General features: G+C 40.8%; 1 protein-coding gene across 1 annotated transcript in view; it reads right to left on the bottom strand.

Annotated features, from left to right (window-relative positions):
- Nucleotides 1–8,075: 8,075 nt before the first annotated feature.
- nat16 (N-acetyltransferase 16) overlaps nucleotides 8,076–20,232 on the bottom strand; it is a 30,782-nt gene continuing 18,625 nt past the window's right edge. The window contains exon 5 of the mRNA XM_014207186.2: nucleotides 8,076–20,121. Within this exon, the coding sequence (XP_014062661.1) occupies nucleotides 19,789–20,121 (333 nt within the window). The 3' untranslated portion in view covers nucleotides 8,076–19,788. The remainder of the gene's footprint in view (nucleotides 20,122–20,232) is intronic.

Raw genomic sequence — 20,232 nt, forward strand, 5'->3', positions numbered from 1 at the left:
CAGGAGATTGTCTGTCCTTTCCTAGGCCACGTACGTTTACAGCTGCTGCTGATTATTCGACGTCTAGGATGTATCACTTCTTTAGCGAATAAGAGTTCAAAGTTCATACCAAGTTGCCATACTCAGCTCGTGCTGTATTCTGGCTGGTCTAGTCGAAATTCACCATTTCAGCGTGGTGATCGTCACCTCCATGTTGAAATTAGCCCTTTTAAACGTATGGACACCAGTCCTTACGTCATCGGGAACTAAATGTTAATTTCGCTAGGTTGTAGTTGAAATTAGCCCTTATAAACGCAAGGACACTAGTCCTCAAGTCATCGGGAACTAAGGTTTGACTCCTGTCAACAGGCTTTTGTAGTGGGGGAGAGAAGGGCGTGTTTCATAGTGCTCAACCAATGTCTGTTCACTTGGGCGTGGCCACTGAGTGAGCATGGTTTACTTTATGAAAACAATTCTCTCATTTAGAAGTTAAAATTACATTTAATCTTTTCACAAATAGTTTCATATTTAAACATTTAAATTGCACAACAATTCCATGTGAATCTGATAACTAGAATGTGTAGACTTTCCAAGATACAATTTATGTTGTGCTATCAGATATAATGTCCTAGCCACCAACTGATCTGACGTCATATTCTTGAAGTACCAACTGGTTGGATTACAGAAATATTGTTATTTTTCCCAACCTTCTTATGTTACCATACTCTCTCTATGTTAACAAAGGGCTTTCCAAGAGTCCATTCTGTAGAGTGGAGAGAAAAGGGGGAAAGGTATTTACGAGGGTCATAAATTGCCCCAACAGGGCAACGTCATGACAATAGACAGGTGTGTGCCTTTCAAAATCATGTTCAATTAATTGAATTTACCACAGATGGACTCCAATCAAGTTGTAGAAACATCTCAAGGATGATCAATGGAAAAAGGATGCACCTCAGCTCAATTTCGAGTCTCATAGCGAAGGTTCTGAATATTTATGTAAATAAGGTATTTCTGTTTTTTTTAAACTTGTTTTTGCTTTGTCATTATGGATTATTGTGTGTAGATTGATGAGGGGAAAAAAAACACAATGTGGAAAAAGGGAAGGGGTCTGAATACTTTCTGAATGCACTTTTTATATTCTGGACTCTGACATTGCTCGTTCTAATATTTCTATATTTCTTAATTCCTTTCTTTTTCTTTTTTGGATTTTCCTGTATTGTTTTGTATTGTTAGGCATTAATGTACTGTTGGAGCCAGGAACATAAGCATTTTGTTTAACATCTGAAAATGATTTAGAATTGTATTTTATTTTTTAAATAATATGCATGCCAGTCTCTCTTGGCTAAGCGTTGGAGAAAGACTGACTGTATCACTTCTTGTTGTTTGCACAGTCAACATAAACACAGCACTGACACACACTTACCCCAACAGACATACCACCAGGGGTCTTTTCACAGTCCCCAGGTCCAGAACAAATTCAAGGAAACGTTCAGTATTATACAGAGCCATGATCGCATGGAACTCCTTTCTATCTCACATAGCTCAAGTGAACAGCAAACCTGGTTTCAAAAATAAATGGCACAACGCCTTTCCCCCACGTGACCTACTTTTTGTGTGTATGTACTGTCATGGATCTGTAACTGATAGATGCAAACACACACTACATGTTCATGTTTTTAAATGTATGTCAACTGTAAACTCTTTTTTCTGTAATGTCTTTTTCGTTATGTGTCGGACCCCAGTAAGACTAGCTGTCGCCATTGGCGTCGGCCAATGGGGATCCTAATAAAATAAAATCAATCACATACACACATAAGCACGCACCCAAGACAAGGGTAAAGCCCTAAATCTTATTCTCATTATTACATCGTGATTTCCCTTCTAAACACTTTGATCTGTTCTAGGTGACTGCCCGTACATATATTCATCTCACTTCCGTTATTATTACTTAGTGTTGATGTTCATCCAAAATGTTCCAGGTTCTATTTAATCCTCCCTCTCCATCTGTCTGGTCCCCCCTCTCCACTACCTCTCATTCTCTCTCCATCCCTCTCTCCCACTTCCTCTTCTCTCTGTCTACATCCCTTCCTCCTTCCTTCCATCCCTCTCGTATCTCCATCTCTGTCCCGCCCTCTATCCCCCCCTCCCCCCTCACCCATCTGTCCATCCTGGTTCTATCCTCCGGTCTGGGAGGGAATATCATGCTTGAAGAGACTTCAGTTTCAGCGTCATGACACACACACACACACACATTCAGCTTCATGACTGTGGGGACAGTCCTCTGCGGTGCTGTACAAACGCACATGGTTCTCACATTGAAGTAGTGAAGCAGTGATACACTCACACATATACATACACACACAAGCACTTAGTAATGCATGCATACATGGACATAGTCACGCAGGCACACATGCACACACACACGCACACACACTGTGACCTCAGTTGGCACAGCATGACCATGTGTATTATAAACTATCTTGTTGCAGGAACTTATATATGTGTTTATTTAGCTTTGTTGTTATCGCTAAGATTACAAAGGACAATTAATTCTCTATGGCTGTGTGTGTGTGTGTGTGGGTGCAGCTAGGCTTCTCCCTCCCAACACCCACATGCTTGCATAGCACTGCAATGGTGACAGACACAGATTGGGATATATATACTGTATACCTGCAGGTCTTATGAAGTAATTAGCCACTAATATCTAATACTTACTCAAATTGATTCCCAACCCTAGATCATAGATATTCTACATAGATATGGCACCCCTTAGTAAAGACTATGTAGGTGGATGGTGTAATCCCGTGTCCCTCCCTATATGTTCTCTCTGCTTCGCCTACAGTCTGCTCATAATGATTAAAGAGGTATATGTGTGTGTGTGTGTGTATCAGGGGGGATGAGGAGAGGGGAGGCTCGATGCGCTGCAGGGCCGTTTGTTACATCAGCCTGTAGTCCTACAGTATCCCCCATCCCCTCCTCCTTCTCCCCCTCTCCTCTTTTCCTCCCCTCTCCTCCTTTTCCGCTCCTCTTCTCTGATGCTGAGCCATGAGCTTGGCATGGACGCCCAGGGGCACAGAGAGACACTGCCAGCTGGGATAACTGTGCCAGCGTGCCTCGTGCACACACACACACTACATGCACGCGCACACACACACAACTTCCCTCCCACATTTGCCCCAACTCTGTCCAATCAGAATTCCGCCCCTCCCCCACAGTGCAATTGGGGGGGGGGGGGGTCATAGAGGGGGAGGGAGGGGGAGGAGGAGAGGAAAATTCCACTGCGTTATTGTCTGGTCCACTTGCATTATATACACACACACAGTGGCATTCAACCTTGGGGTGTCAGTGCCATGGAGGGATTATTGTGCGTTCGATGTCATCCGGGGTTTGCAGCAGCTAGGGGGCTGTAAATTCATGTGACACATTACTCACTCAGTGTGTATGGATGTGTGTGTGTGTCTTTGCATACACATGATGTGTTACTGTCTGTGCAGAGCAGGGCTTCAATATGGCCATGGATCGAAAAATACAACATGTATGATACATGAATTAGATATAAATGAAATGTAATATTGTTGGTAGACCATTTCAATTAGTTATTGACTATGGCTATGAGGTATTCATACTATATCCTAAATTGATGTGCAAAATCAAAATAATAATGATAGGAGTGTGTGTGTGCATAAACACTATATCTTACTACTATTTATAAACCCTATATGCGCTACAGTATAATGCATGGAAATAAGTAAATCATATAAGACCATATCCTGATAATATATATATACAGCAGCATAGAACAACACTCATCCCATTGCAGAGCACTCATGGTCATAATTGTGTCTGTCTGTATTGTGTCCACCCACAGTGCATGTGACTACTGTGTACCTACAGTACATTATACATAAATGAACGTTATTTGTAGCCTATAGGGTATCTCATACACAAAATGCAGCTCAAAGTGAAAACTGTTGTTGTTAACTGTGCGTGTGTGTGTGTGGATGTGTTTAACAAGAAAAGTAAATAAACACAAATTTGACCAACTGGGGTCAAATGCTATTTCTAGGGAGTTTAGGGTTAAGGTTAGAATAAGTGTTAGAATTAGGTTTAGGGTAAGGAGCTAGGGTTAGGGTTAAGGTTAGGTTTTGGAGTTAGGGTCTGAATTGTGAGTCCCCAGAAGGTTAGTTATACAAGACTGCGTGCGTGTGTGTGTGTGTGTGTGTGTGTGTTAACAGCACGTTACTGGACCTGCCACCTTGTAAAGTGATTAGATCGTCACCTAAGATATTCATTGAGTGTAACTCTGTAAGAGTAACTGTCTGTGTGGTGTTGCTATGGCCAGGGGTTAGAACACTGTACAGTAGGTAGACCGTGGTGTTGTGTATCTTGAAGAAAGACATGTCCATGCTAAATCAATAAAAACAATGAAAAACCAAACAAATAAAAGAGCAAGGTAGCTTGAAGACTCAAAAGGATTTTTAAAAAAAGCATTTTAAAATAAAGTTCCGCTAAATCAATTGGGAAAGATTACAACTATTCCCTGTCTTAACCACCCCTGGTCAATCTCATTCCCCCTCTTTAGGGCCCCAAATGTCCCAAAATGTCCTTGATTCTCTTCCCAGTCTAAGTGCAGCTCTGAGTCTATCTATCTGTGTGTGTGTGTGTTTGTTTGTTTGTGCCTATCAGTGTCTCCTGTGTGGTCTGGCCCAATTAAAACCTCAAAAAGAATACTGAATGGCCGTTGCTAATTGCGGGCAGAAAACAACACACTCAACCAACACAAACCCCCCCCCCCCTTCTATACACATACCAAATGGATCCATTTGTCCATCTGTCTGTCCCCAGTGTGAGTGTTAGCCGCACCATGGTAGGTGGTTGGGTTTAGGTTCAGGGTTGTGGGAGGGTGCTGTCTGTCTGTCTCTCCCAGTGAGGGGGCCACCATATGGGGTCATGGAGCATGTGGGGTCAGCTGGCACTGGTGGATCATCCCCGTCTAACCCCACCTGTCAAACATGGACACCATTTGTTGCTACCAGAAATAAACCCTATGTCACATCCTGACCATAGAAAGCTTTTATTTTCCTATGGTAGAGGAGGTCAGGGCGTGACAGAGGGTTTTGTCTAGTTTATTTATGTCTATGTTGGTTCTAGTGTCTTTTTTCTATGTTGGGGGTTTTGTCTAGTTTATGTATTTCTATGTGGGATTCTAGTTGTTGTATTTCTATGTTTTTTTGGGGGGGATGATCTCCAATTAGAGGCAGCTGGTCATCGTTGTCTCTAATTGGGGATCATATTTAAGTGGTTGTTTTTCCCACCTGGGTTGGTGGGAGATTGTGTTTTGAGTAAGTGTATGTTGCACCTCTTCGTCACGGTTTGTTGTTTTGTTCATTCGTGTATTTGTATGTCTTGCATAGTTTCACAGTAAATAAAATGTGGAACGATACACACGCTGCGCTTTGGTCCCATTCTTCAGACAGCCGTGACACCCTAGTGGTGTTTATCCGCGACCGTAATAAAAGCCTTTGGCCTCTCTCTTTCTGTTTACTGTTCTCTGTTCCTATTTGTTGCCCAAAATAAACCATAGGGCTAGATTCAACCCGGATCGAGGAAAATCTGCGTTATAGCGCGACTGAAATTAGGTCATTTCCGATTGAGCCAACATACGGCATGCAGCGTTTAAAGTAAATGCAGTCTCACGCCATAGCGGGACTCTTCCAAGATCCAAATTTAATCTAGCCCTAAACCCTAATTTGGTGGTTAGCCCTAAACCCTAATCTGCTGGTTAGCCCTAAACCCTAATCTGGTGATTAGCCCTAAACCCTAATCTGGTGGTTAGCCCTAAACCCTAATCTGGTGGTTAGCCCTAAACCCTAATCTGGTGATTAGCCCTAAACCCTAATCTGGTGATTAGCCCTAAACCCTAATCTGGTGATTAGCCCTAAACCCTAATCTGGTGGTTAGCCCTAAACCCTAATCTGGTGGTTAGCCCTAAACCCTAATCTGGTGATTAGCCCTAAACCCTAATCTGGTGGTTAGCCCTAAACCCTAATCTGGTGATTAGCCCTAAACCCTAATCTGGTGATTAGCCCTAAACCCTAATCTGGTGATTAGCCCTAAACCCTAATCTGGTGATTAGCCCTAAACCCTAATCTGGTGATTAGCCCTAAACCCTAATCTGGTGATTAGCCCTAAACTCTACTGTCTGATGTTTAAAAAAAAAAAAAAAGCTAGTTTGGCCCCCTCTCTTTCTGTTTCTAGCTTTTTTTCCTAATTTTTCTGTCGGTATTCCTCCCTTTCTTTCACTCGTTCTCCATCTCCCTCTCCAGGGAGTGTGATCTGGCTATTGCAGGTTGTCATTTACAGCCATTTGTTGTCCCCCCCTAAATTAACCCACAACCATGTCAGAGCAGATGAGAGACCATAGACACCATTGGAATCTTATACATTTCTATTACCGTTTGCAGTTAAAGTTGTTAAAGTGTTTTTAAAAACGGGTGCTGTGTTATTTAAAAGTGTTATACAGCCGATACCTTTTGATGGGTTGGTGTGTTTTAAATACAAAAAGACAGAGAGGAATGGATAGAGAGAGAGAGAGAGAGAGAGAGAGAGAGAGAGAGAGAGAGAGAGAGAAATATCCATGTGTCATGTCACAGACGCATTGGTAAGAGCTCCCGCTCGCACGCGTGCGCGCACACACACACACACTGGGCACCTGAAAAAAAACAACAACAAAAAACAGAGGAGCAAATGCAGTCCTCTTTCTACCCACAAAACTAGATTATCTCTGTGCTTTGTTTTTTGAGTGGGGGAGGGTGGAGGGGTTATTTGTTTATTTTCTTGGTCGCAGAGAGCACAACATACACACACACACACACACAGCCACGTACTCCCTCACTGATTTACTGTCGTATTCAAACCATCCACCCATCAAGCCTTCATGCCTAACAAAAGCTGGTCAAAATGTAAATACCCAAAGTAGGCTACTGTCAATTATTTTCCGACAAATACTTTTACAACCCACCGAGAAACAACAGCCTTGACTCTTATAAATCCCTGATATTTAGTGGGCTAATGTGTCATTTCAAACCATAATGACATGGAAAATCTGGTAACCTTTTATAACCTCTATATAGCCATCCTTTTGACCTCTATGGTAACAATTGACACAAGTTCCTTTTGACCTCTATGGTAAGTGTGTCATTGTATTGTTGTGTATTGAAAAACATAATGACATGAAAAATCATGTAACCTCTATATAACCTTTTATAACGTGTTATAAACTTTGAGATAAGTTCCAGCTTGTCCTATATTCCATTGTATTGTTGTGTATTGACCAAGTCTTATTTTGCATATGCATTAAACATTGAGTTCCAACAGAATGTATCCCTGCTTGGCTATAGTGTTGAGTTGTTTAGTAATGGCTCCATCAAACCCAGTGTTGGGGCCAAGGCCATAACCCAAAAGTGTGTGTGTGTGTGTGTGTGTGTGTGTGTGTGTGTGTGTGTGTGTGTGTGTGTGTGTGTGTGACCCAAAACTCCTTCTAATGGATGCCATCTTTATGGACAATTTAAAACTTAGATTGATTTTCCATGCTGACTCTCTCTCTCTCTCTCTGTGCCCTGCCACACATCAACTACTTAAGTAACATTGCCTATACCACTGAAATATAAATACAGTAAATTTGAGAAAAGGATCGTTCTGATACTGTGGTGCCATTGAAAATGTCATAGTTATGTTGGTTGTTGAGTTAATGCTATAAACAGATAATTGTTTGTTGTTTTTAAATCTTCCACCCATCAAGCCTTGTTCGGCATCACCATTTCAGACAATGCTTACAAATGTTTTTACCAAAATGTCAACTTAACGTCAATCTTTTTTTTAACCTACACTACATTCTACTGTGTGTTTGTATATTTAAGAGTGTGCGTGAAAGAAAGGAAGAAAGAATTAAAGAAAGAAAATGGTAAATGTAGCCCGAAGCCTACACATGTGCCTTTTTTTGTGATTTATGTTCAATGGGTATGCTATCTGTTTTTTTTTTTATGTTTGTGTGTTTGTACATTGTGGTGCATAATAACACTTGTGTTACACTCTCACATTGTCGTGGCGTTTTGTTTGTTCGTTGTTTGTGCCCCTGTAAAACACACACATCTCACCACCCCACCTTTATTTTTCTTGTTTTCTTTTCTTTTTTTTGTCCTTGTAAATTTCTGTAAGTCTAACACAAAAAGTGAGCTCTTTTAATATATAGAAAGAGCCTAACATTCTGGCATGCACTTGTTGTTTTCTCTTTTTTTTTCGTGTTTCTTTTCTTTTTACCTAACAACACCTAACAAAGGCAAATATCAAAACAGAGAAAGTTGAGGAGAAAAAAAACTAAGGAACAAAAAAAATCATAAAGAAACAATCAACAAAGAACTTCTGAAAACGTCAGAGTCTGTAGTGCTCTGTTTCATTTTCTAACATTTTGCATCTCTTCCCTGTTGGTCTTGCATTGTTCGTTTATCCTATAAGAAAAAAATACCACTACAGATATACTACTTAAATACTACTCAAATATTACTCAAATACTACTACACACATAAGCAGCCTGGACTTCAGTTTGCTGTTATCATCACAATGTTAGAATGGCTTCACAATGTTTCTACAGTTACACAAAGTTTCTGTGTTTTGCTGCTGTTCTGTCTTTAACAATGTCACAATATCTACTGTTGCATTATACATGTAATAAGGTTTATATGTTTGTAGATGTTAAAACGTCCTTGGTTAAACTACCTATCCTAACAATGGAGAGAAAGGGAGGTATGTTGAAATGCACAATTTTCTTTACAGATTACTACTACTACTACAACAATATTATATAAACGCAAGCAAAATTAAAAAGGAAAGAAATGTTACCAGTGAATACTACTTCCCCTTTTGTAGCCATCACTTTAAGATTATACAGCGTTAAAAAAAAATGGTATTACATGTAAGTATATGGCTAGGTTTACACCGAAAAATCATTTTGTGAGTGTGTGTGTGTAAAGCCATTAAACTTTAACTTCTACCTCTGTGTCCCATATCTAAGCATATACTCTCCCCCCAAATAATACTAGCTTCCCTCCTTAGTAAAAAGTAACGTGTTAAAAGAATGCATAACTCAATCATTTGGTCAATACAGAAAAATACTGCCGTAGACAAAGTCAAAATGCATATCTAAAGTAGTATCTTAAGTATTGTCCTAAGAGGTTTCTAAAGTATTATGTTGTATGTTTGAACTTAGTCATTTTGCTCAGTGTAAACCTAGCCACGTTTCTGCGCCAAACCCATCGTCACTCCTCAACATTCACACATTTTGCATTCGAGGTGGAGGAAAACAACACGTCCAATAGACCTCTCGTAGATTGTAAAGGTTTTTTCAAAAAATGATTGTATTTAAAATAGTTTTGCATCTGTCAGTCTCACAAATGGTTTTCTCTTCTGAAAACGGAATAATAATAATAATAATAATCAATAATAATAATAATAAATAAAAAATCTAAATCGTTTTTTTTCAATCCGTTTTTTTCTCCAAATCACCGCTTGAGAATAAGCAGGGAAAGTTGGGTATAAAAAAAACGATTAATAAGAGAGAAAAAAAAGGAATACATTTTTTTCAAATAACCAACTTGGCTTGATTATTGTATGTACCCCTCGGCAGACACACAGCTGTAAATCCAATAAGAAGTCTCACTAAAATGACTTAAAACTGTAAAGTTATTAGACTAATAAATATACAGTATATCCTGACTTTTATCACTCAGGATCCTATAATACTAGCATGAATTGATCAGTATAACCTGATTGCAGGTTATAACCTGTTATAACTGTTGAGTCAGTGGCATATAGGCTTCAACGCACAATATATTCCACACTATACTGTGCATCCGTATATAATCGTGAGACTCTAGGTGAAACTCGACAGCTGCAGCCATATCAAGGAAAAAAAGGGCTAAATGAAAACTCCAGCACCTTAACCTTTGCTCTATGACCTTTGACCTTAGGACCTTGGTGGTTTCGAGCAGGGGTCAAGGTCTTGGCACTTTCATCTAACCCAAGTCTATATAACATATGTATTTGTATGTTCATTCAGACATTGGTCATTTAGTTGGACCCCTATAGGGAAAGCTTGGCAAGGTACGTGTGAATATTTTGCCGCTTTTTGTTTTTTGATGTTGAAAAATAAAAACAATCATGAACAGCAATGGCCATGTCTTTGACCAAAGCTATCTATTTGTTAACTTTAAAGGCGTCTCCAGATACATCTAATCTTGGAATCTCCAAATATCTCTTGTTATTTCTAATAAAGGAGATTGTTAAGTCACTTTCAGGCACAGCAGTAATTGCCATCATTCAATTTCTGTACAGGTACATTTACAGTGATTTTTTTTTATTTCGATTTTTACAGTAGGTCATACAGAGAAGCTGTGTTTCGACCTTAATATTATAGATAATCAATTCTGATTGTGACGTTATAACAATAGTATAGTTTGACAGATGGGGCTGTGTTGTGTTGCCTGGGAGACCATCTGAGAAGACTTTGGTTTGACTTTAACTGACATTTGGACCCAGAACACCCCAGTATTCGGGTTTATTATTCCACTTAATAGGGAGAATAATATCATAGTATGCTGTTTCTTTGCTTTACATCTTTGGATGTAAATAAGAAACAAAGAAAGAAAGGGAGTAAGTAAGAGTATTCACTCAAGATTACCTGAGGAATGAATGTGGTGGTGGACCAATTGATCAGGAAGCTCTGAGACCTTTGAAGTGAATTGAATGAAACCCCACTGAATGACCACGTCAGGTGTTACACAGAAATCCCCCCCCCCCCCACCCTGGTCTGGTGTTACAGAAAAATAAATCCCACTTAACATTTTTCCAGAATTTGGGTATGGATACGCAACCGGAGACTGTTTTCATGTTTGTTTTGATCTTAAAGTGCATATAGCATCTAAAACCTCTTTTAAACTGTTCAAACATACAAAACTACAATATGATGTGTCTTGTCTTCGTCTAAAAGTCCATATTCAGACTTCCTTTCAGATAGATCGATTTTTAGGCTATTTACAATGTACACATGAAAGTATGCAACAAGGGTACATACTGTATATCATATGCAGGACAGTCAGTGCTACTTTGGGTTGGATAACATGCACATAGCACGGTTAGCACGATTAGTTATCACAACACAAGAGGCTATATGCATGGTCACAGACAGATAGGGTAGAGGGTCCAGTTGCGTTTCACCCCTAGAGATAGAATTCCTAGAATGGCCATCCCCATTCAAATCAATGGTAACAGCCGCCATGTTTCTATTCCTAGGGTTTCTTCCACTCCCATGTTCTTTACAGTATTTTTCATCAACAGTCATAACATATAAATGCACAAAAGCACAATACAGTAGTTGTTCACAGTTCAAAGAGACATTGGCATGGGGCAGTATGGTCAAGTAGTCACATTATATAATTTTCTTTTATCCCCCCCTCGGAAAGGAAATTAAGAGGAAAAGACTTGAAACATCTTAGTTCTGCTTGTGGTTTCAGTTGAAAGTGTGTTGTTTTAATGACCGTTTTAGTTTAATTTATCATTTGCAAACATTAAGCTTTCATTTGTGCTTCTCTTCTTAATTCCTTTTCACAGGTTTGGACAACATTTTGACACAAAATTACCCTGCATTTCTGTCTTTGACCTAGATTAAGATTTGTCTTAAATGAACCTTTAGTTGAATAAGGAGATTTAAGACTCTTTTAGGGTTCAGAGAAAGAGAAATAAACGTAAAGAAGGGATGAAAAAAACAAAAAACAAAGGAAAACAAAACAAATGTAAAACCACTTTCCCAGGACAGGGCGATGATCAAACATGCATTATAGGTAGGCGCTTTCATTCATTTAGAAAACATAGAAAAATGGGATTATGATCAATTTGACATGTTACAGTATGTGTGTGAATACATGTGCTTGTGTGTGTATTACATAAGTTACATGTGTGTATTACATGTGTATGTCTGTGTACAACTACACTACTCCTGGCTACTCGATATCAATGGCAGCACTGTCTGAATCCATTCCAAGCCTAGCTATAATTGACCCATTAATGACCATTATCCTGTACCCTCTACACAGAGTCCATTCCAACATCCAGAGCTTCACGCATTGAGCCAAAACCACATCCACCAGCAGCAGCTTCCAACAGCCATAAAAGTAGACAGTAGGTATCCGTCCGCCTCTCTCCAAAACCATGACAAGCATCTGAAAAACTCTCTCTCTCTTCCTAACCTCTCACCTCGTTCCCTCTTCTCCACTTCCAAGCTCGAGATAACTCGAGACAAGCATCTGAAAAACCCTACACATCTCTCTTTCCTAACCTCTCCCCCCCCCTTCTCCTCTTCTTCCCCTTCTCCTGTTCTCTCTTTACAGAGTCATTGTCCCAAATGGAACCACATTCCCTACATAGTGCACTACTTTTGATCAGAGCCCGATGGGCCCTGGTCAAAAGTAGTGCACCGCAGAGGGAATAGGGTGCCAATTGGGACGGAGGAGGAGTCTTTCCATTCACAACCCGCTGAGACAGTAGAGGATCAGGTGGTTTGGTAAGGAGACCATTGCCCTATTTGACTGAAAAGGGTCTCTGTCTCTCTCCCCGTGCAACCAGACACTGTGACACGTCGACCGATTACGCACACACGCAGGCATGCACGCACACACGCGGGGAGAAAGTCTGGCTGAAACTCTAGCTAACTGTCGCGTAGCCTCTTCAGTGTCGCTGGGTAAGCAGTAAGCAGTTTAGGAGAGGAATAGACACTCCTGCCTGTGTTCATGTCGACGCATGTAAAGTGTGTGTGTGTGTGTATGAATGTATGTGTGTGTTTAGGGCCCCTTACTGTATCATTTATCCTGCCATCAGCAGGCGATGGGCCTTCAACCCCATCTCATGTGGAGTTAGTCTATATATATATAAATACAAACCTTGCTGGTTCTCACCTCCCCATAGGGGATTAAATGTATTTTAGTTTTGAAAGGAAACCCTGATCGTGTGTCTGAAACGGCACCCTATTCCCTATATCAGGGATGGGCAACTTTGATGGGGGTGGGGGACCCAAAAAAATCTGAACTCATCTTGAGGGACCACAGTTACTCGCGGGTCTGCGTACCCATATGTGCATACCCCCCACCACATTGGCAGCAAATTATTTTAACAGCCCCCCCTTGACAGCTGAGAGAACATTTTAGAATCTTTAGAGGTACTTCTGTGCAATTTTACACATTTTGCCATGGAGTGTAGAGAAAATGTAGCTGTTTTAAAGCAAGTTTTCTACAATTCTCCACATTTTTCCATGGGGCAGAGAGATTTACCAATTTTATAACTCATTTCCTGCAATTCTACACATTTTGCTATAAGGTGGAGAGAAATGTTTGCATAGCCGCGGGAAGTAGGGGTGCTGAGGGTACTTCAACACCCCATGATAAATCACATTTTTATTTTTATATATTAAAATATAAAAATACATTTTCTCCATCAAATTAGTACACTAGCCCTTTATTACTTGCGTATGAGCGGAGATAAATACTGGCCAGCAGAGCAGAGAACCTTGTGTATTCTACTATTCTAACCTGCAACAGTAAGTTGAGATCCCAACTGAATTGATCCGAGGGCCATCAAAAGGGGGCGGCCCATGGGCCAGTTGCCCATCCTTGCCCTATATAGTGCACTACTTTTGATAAGAGCTCTGGTCAAAAGTAGTGCACTATGTAGGGAATAGAGTGTCATTCCGGACACAGCCTCTGCATACAGAACAGCATCGAGCGTTTACTTGACTTCCTGGTTCTCTAGTTACCCTGGATAGCAGATGTAAAGACAACACTGGTTATGTGAAAAATGTAACCCAGTCGAAATAACTGGTGACCAGAAAAGACAATCTATCACTCACAACACTGCCAATGAGACACAGGCTGTAGACCTGTTCCTGGAGAGCTACCGTCCAGTGGGTTTTCACTCCAACCCTAAAATAGCGCACCTGATTCTAATCACTGGTTGATAAGCCGAATCAGGTTAGTTACAACTGGGGTTGGAGAGAAAACCTACATGATGATAGCTCTTCAGGAACAGGGTTGGAGAGCCCTGCTGTAGTGTCTACAAGGACACATACTGTGGATACATATCAATGGTAGTATGTATAAATAGTTTGACCGGCCTCGTCCTCAGTTGTCATTCACCTCTTCCTCTCTGTTGCTATCTCTGTCTCCCCCCACGTTTTTGCCTGAACTTTTACCCACAAACGTGGGTAAAAGCAGAGACTCTACAGTATGGAACTTCATAGAGCGGTTATAAAGCATCTTAGTGTGGCTACAAAGCTTCACAGAATGTTTCAGGGTGCCTGGGGTACAGTAGAGTCTACAGTTCCTACTGTAACCATCCTCCCCTGGTTTTTCCAACCTCTTATGACCTTTAATTACCAAAGTGGTAATGCAATAATAGAGAGAGAGAGCGACTCCTGTTACTCTACTCTAATCTCCTCTTCTCCACAACCCCCACACCATCCCTCCTTCCCCTCCAACTCTCCTGCTCTCCCTGACCTCACCTTCCCTCAACCCCATATCCTCTATGACCTCCCTCCATCTCTCCCTCCCTCGTCTGTCTTTGCGACCAGGCCCAGAAAAAAAAAGTGAAAAGCCATTTCCTAAAGGAGGGATGAGGGGTTCGTTTTACTCTCTCCTTCTCCACCACCAAGCATAGCTACCACTAGCCACTAGACTGGTCCCAGATCAGTATGTGTTTTAATCAACTTTCTCTGACTATCAAAGACAGAGGAGATGGCTGAAACGCATACAGATCTGGGACCAAGCAATGTTACCAATACAAGTTCGAGACAATACATCTTCCCTGTGTTTGAAACCCATCCCATGGCACCTTTCATGCTCCCTATCAGACAAAATGCTAACAACTGTAACACGTCTCTGCTCTATCTACTTCATGACAGCTCAGGCTTTTAATAATAACCGTCTCTGCTCAAAAATGCCAAATCTAGATTTAAAGAGATTAAATGTTGAGAGGTTTTAAGAACAAGGTGAACATGGGTGAGGAATTAAACTGAAAAAAAATGGGATGGTGGAAAAATACAGAGTAGATAAGAGGAAATAATTAGTATAAGATAAAATAATTGTAAAAAAAAAACGAAAGAATCTCAGACAAAATTAACAATTTGTACAATTGGAGAACACAAACCCACAGCAAGATGATAACCAGCCATCGACAGTCACCGAAATTGTAAATCAAAGCACTGTTTGTACATCAAATGTGATCAATAATGAGTATGTATGATTATTATGTTTAATCAACCAATTAAGCATCCAATCAGATTCATAACGAGAAAGAATTCATTCACAACGGAGATCTTATCTTTGCTCTGAGTCGCGTAACCGAGGCGATTGTAACCATGGCTGATTAACATCGCCGTTGACGAGACAGAAAACATTAGAACACTATCGAGTGTTCCGTCCATCTTTCCATTCCATTCCCAACACTCCATCAATCATTTTGAACAGACCCCCGTTTCATTCGCTGCCCTGCTGCCCTCCCCAACAGAATCACAGCGGCAGAGGGCGAATGAATCGGCTGAACAAAATGCTTACTTTACCATCATTAGACCGAGATCAGACTCAGTGGTAGCACAGTAACAGTAACCTCATTGTATAATAAAAAATAAAAAAAACGAATCAAAACCAGCGCTATCAGGGATGGTTAGAGTATGAAGTACCCTCCTCTTGGTTTAGTACATATCCATACAGTAGCTTTCACATGTAAAGTGCATGTCACATACTACTACACAGTGCTTTAGGAAACCCTAAAAAGATAGACCATATCTATTTCCAAGGCTGTTGGTTAAAACACCATTCATTCTCTTTGCTGTGATTGTGTGCTCTGGGGGACAAGGGAGGGAGGAGAGTTTGTTTAGAATCTTTCAGAACAGTGGATGACTTGTACTTCTCTAGAGAATATCTCTGAGTACAAGGATAAATCAGAGTGCTTGGACTATCTGCTATAGTCTTTTGATCAATCTGAATTTTCTGATGGTAGACAAATTAATTTTGAAGCAGTGTAGAACCAATCCAGTCTCTTTGGATCTCTACCAAACGTTGTCTTCGAGCTTTCCCTCAAACACACAACCCAACATACCTTTACAAATAATCAAATAAGTACCAAGACAAAATATACCTACTGAATCCCACATCCTCTCGGAAATACTGTGCACATGTCTGTAGGTCAAATATATAGAAATATACTAGACGACACAGACAAACCACCAATTCACCAGACAACTGTTTGTATAGTCTAAGCGGAGATGGAGAACATGGATATAGACAGTCTTTCCTGGGTGGGTATGTTGGGGACGGAGGCAGTTTGTATGACAACAACCTTGTCCCTGTGGTAGTAGATACAACATAGATAAGGACATGTTGTCGTGGGGGTAAGTGGGCATTTGGGCAATAGATTGCATGGGTGTGATGGGGGGCTGAGGGGGTCGTTTTTGGGAAGGTGACATTTCCTTTCGTGTGGATCTGATGCGTGTATGTGTGCGTGCGTGCGTGTGTATCATATCAGATACAGTAAGTTTACCTAGCGCGTTCACCCTCCAACCAAATACATCCTTCCCTGTCGTATCCTCGGACCGTGCTGTAGTATCCATTTTAGCTACGTGGTCTTGGAAAGCCATTGGATCAGTGGGTCTGTGGACTTTGCAGGGTATATAGGCTATACAATACAACACGGTCTATCTGAGACCATGCAACGTCCACCACCGTCAAACTACCATGACACTGTGTTATTATAAGATAGCTATATCGCACTCCTCACTAACACTCGGATGACTTTTTAAGAACTGAGAGCTCCGTTACTACGGAGACCAGGAAGGAACGGTAGGACTGCTTTCCATTTGCCAGTTGTGCAGACAGACCGACAGGCAGACTATGGGGTGTGGACTGGACTGGAGAGAAAAGAGGATCCTTTTCAAAGGTCAAACAGGGATATACTATTCTGTCTTATCAGAGAGACATATTAGCTCCTCTGCTCCCATCTCAATGACTTTCCTGTAAATACACTGATCTCTATTCATGAATGTCCAACACCAACTAAAAAGTATTACTCGCTTGTGTGTCCTACGAAGCCACAATTAACTAGGCGGTTTTCTGAATAGGTTTTTATGAACCAGACGCCAAGTAAGGTTTATATTAGGTTAATAACGTTTTTACTTAAGTTTCATGAACAGTTAAACCCCCCCCATCATCTGGTCCTCTGTTCACACACTAGCAGCAGGAAAGCAGGCTCTCCAAGACCATTTACATACACCAGATGGCCAGCATGGATATGACAGTACAACCAGGGCCCCTTACCTTTGACCAGCCAAGAGCTGGAGATAATCTACATAATTATGTTTTAAACTCAGTGGCTTTAAATTGGTCTTGAATCTATTCATGAAGAGCGAGAGAATGAGAGAGGGGTTGTTCTTGATTGTGAGGAAAAGCTCTACCTTCCCATATCATGGAGAATTTCTCAGAAATTATTTGTCTGGGGGGGGGTTCATGTGGGGTTTCGTATGTGGGGTAGGGGTAAGACTTTAGAGTCGGGTGGGGGTGGAGTGTATGAATTGGGTAGATGTAAATGGGCTAGAATGTGAATGCCAATCTTGTTAAAAATACATCTATGTAGGATTGCTTGTGTACTACTTCTCTTCTTCTCTTCCCCACTGGATTCAGGTTGCTAAAATCTTTATCTTCCTCTTCCTCACAACTAGCTGCAGAAAAAAAGGGGAGTCAGTCCAGCTTTGCCTCTTCAATGGGTGAAAAAAATAGAAAGTGCTTCTCAAAGAACTGAGAAAATCATCATCAGCCTTTACAAAGTATTGTTTTGTTGTTTCTGTTTTTCTTTGACGAATATGGAATCCGGTATGACATTTGCTTCATTCTTCATTCCACTTTCTCCAGGCATCTTGTCCATCTATCGTCCGATATCGATCCAGTCCAATCCTTCATTCATCATGTGTGAGTGCGTTTAACCTTTCGTTTCGGGAAGACAGGAGGATGACAGATGGGGTGTCCAGACAAGGGTCAATGTACCAAAAAAATGGAAAAAGATATTCTCTTCCGCTGTCCAATTCGTCCCTTACAACAAGGTCCCTTTTACAACGAGGGCAGGTTGGAGAGTCCATAGAATGGCCAGTCTCTCTTCTGTAGTGGTTTTAGATGGCTTCAGTCTCAATTTGGGGGTTGCAATGTAGGCTCGTTCAGTGCTACGTCATGTCAAAAGCATCACTTCTTAAAGGGAACGTTCAAGAGCAAAGAGCCAAAAGCTTATAAAGCTTAGTAGAGTGGCTATGAAGCTTTGTCGAGTGGTTATGAGGCCTTTGAGAGCAAACGGTGTCCCATTTGCTTTGCTGAGCTCTTACCACGTGCCAAAGCTTATGAAGCTTCTTAGGGTGGCTATGGAGCTTCGGAGAGTGGATATGAAGTGTCTTAGAGTGACTGTAGCATCTATGTTGATGTTTTCAACAACCATGAGGGACTAGAATTCAACCTTTACAAAGGTTGTCAGATAATATTTGTGATGGCGACATTTACCGTTGAAATATTTCTCTAGCTACTGAACAATGTTGTTAATGTTAAGTCAATCTCAACTATATTAGTTCAATTGTTTGAGTCTTTGCGGAATACTGTATAGTACATCTACCTTTTTCACACTGTTAGCAATCTACTATAGCGTGAGCTTAGATTGCACATTGTTATAAGAAAGCCTCCAGAAAGCTTCTGCTGTTAATATATTACCTCTTTACATACTACTGATGCATTCAAGTACATGTGGAAAAGTAGCAATAAATTAGCAATATGGTGAAGTGCTTAGAAACAAAACAACTGAGTGACTGTTAAAAAAACAACGAAGACAACTAAATTGTTTTACAAATGAACTGGCCATGTTTTAGTGTTATGAGCTAAGTGTGTTTCTAGCTGCTCCGTTTCAGCCATTTAGTGTGAATTATAAGCGTGCAAATGCTCTGTAAGATTCACTGAAGGGCTATTGTTTGTTCGACAGTATTTGGGGATTCGGTGTTAGATAGAATAAGTCCAAAAGGATTTCTACCATTACTATGGATGGGAGTGATGCGTTCTAAATCAGTTAAATTCAGTTATCTCTAAAAGTAACCCAACTCCTCTCTTCCTCACTTCATCACTCGCACTTTAGCACAACAGCTCATATGGTTTAATAAAGTGCCTCAAGAGTTGTGCAGACTTATTTGCAATTCAGAATGTGTACATATTTATACTTTATATTTACAAAAAAAAGGATTAAACGGCATGACATACCCTAAACTAGCTTGCATTTTCAATTTTTTTAAAGGAGTAACGTTAGCATAAAGTTACTCCTGTTGTTAAGAGTTAGATTTTTGCGATGACTGAATGGTAAAAGACTGAGAAATTAATTGAAACTAATTTGTCAAAGGTATTTTGAATAACTGCCTTTTTTCCTAAACTATTTTTGTTAGCGGTAGTGTTAATATCAAACATATTGCAAATCTAATGCTGCTTCTAAGTTGTTTCACTATAGACTTGCTTAGGGAGGTTGTTGCTAATTGTTCCGAAGTTTCTTTGGGAACAATTCCATTTCATTTTCTGAAGAGAACGTGGTTTGTTCATTCGTTGGGTCGCTGAAACATTTTCTGAATTTGTCAACTTTTCCTGTTTTTTTTTTCCTTCATATTGTTTCTCCTCTTCCTCTTCCTCCTTCCTCTTCTGCCAGCTACATGACATCCGACTCGACCACGCACTGCTCTGTGTATTCCTTAACCAGCTCCACCTTCAGTGTCTGGCGACAGAATTCGACCATGGGTTTCCACATGGGAGGATACAGAAACATCTGGCACATGACGTACCCCTTCAGGGTGGCTGTGTGGCGCCGGAGGTGACTCAGGAACTGCTGGAGCACCAGGCCTATGTCCTTGCCGAACACGTCGATGTTGAGGTAGTACGTGTCGTCACCAACTCGGTAAGGACCTCCGGGCACCCGGAAGGGGTGGGTGCAGAGGCTGGCCACGGCGGGGACGTCGCGGTCGTCCACCATCCAGTCGATGTCCTTGAATGAACGAATGAATTCATTTTATTTGAGAGATGTGAAATACGTATAGAGTTGCTTCAGCCATGGGAGTAGTGCAATACATTGAAAATATTCAAGGATTTTAAAAAC

Source organism: Salmo salar, chromosome ssa07 (assembly GCF_905237065.1).
Source record: "Salmo salar chromosome ssa07, Ssal_v3.1, whole genome shotgun sequence".
Classification (NCBI taxonomy): Eukaryota; Metazoa; Chordata; class Actinopteri; order Salmoniformes; family Salmonidae; genus Salmo; species Salmo salar.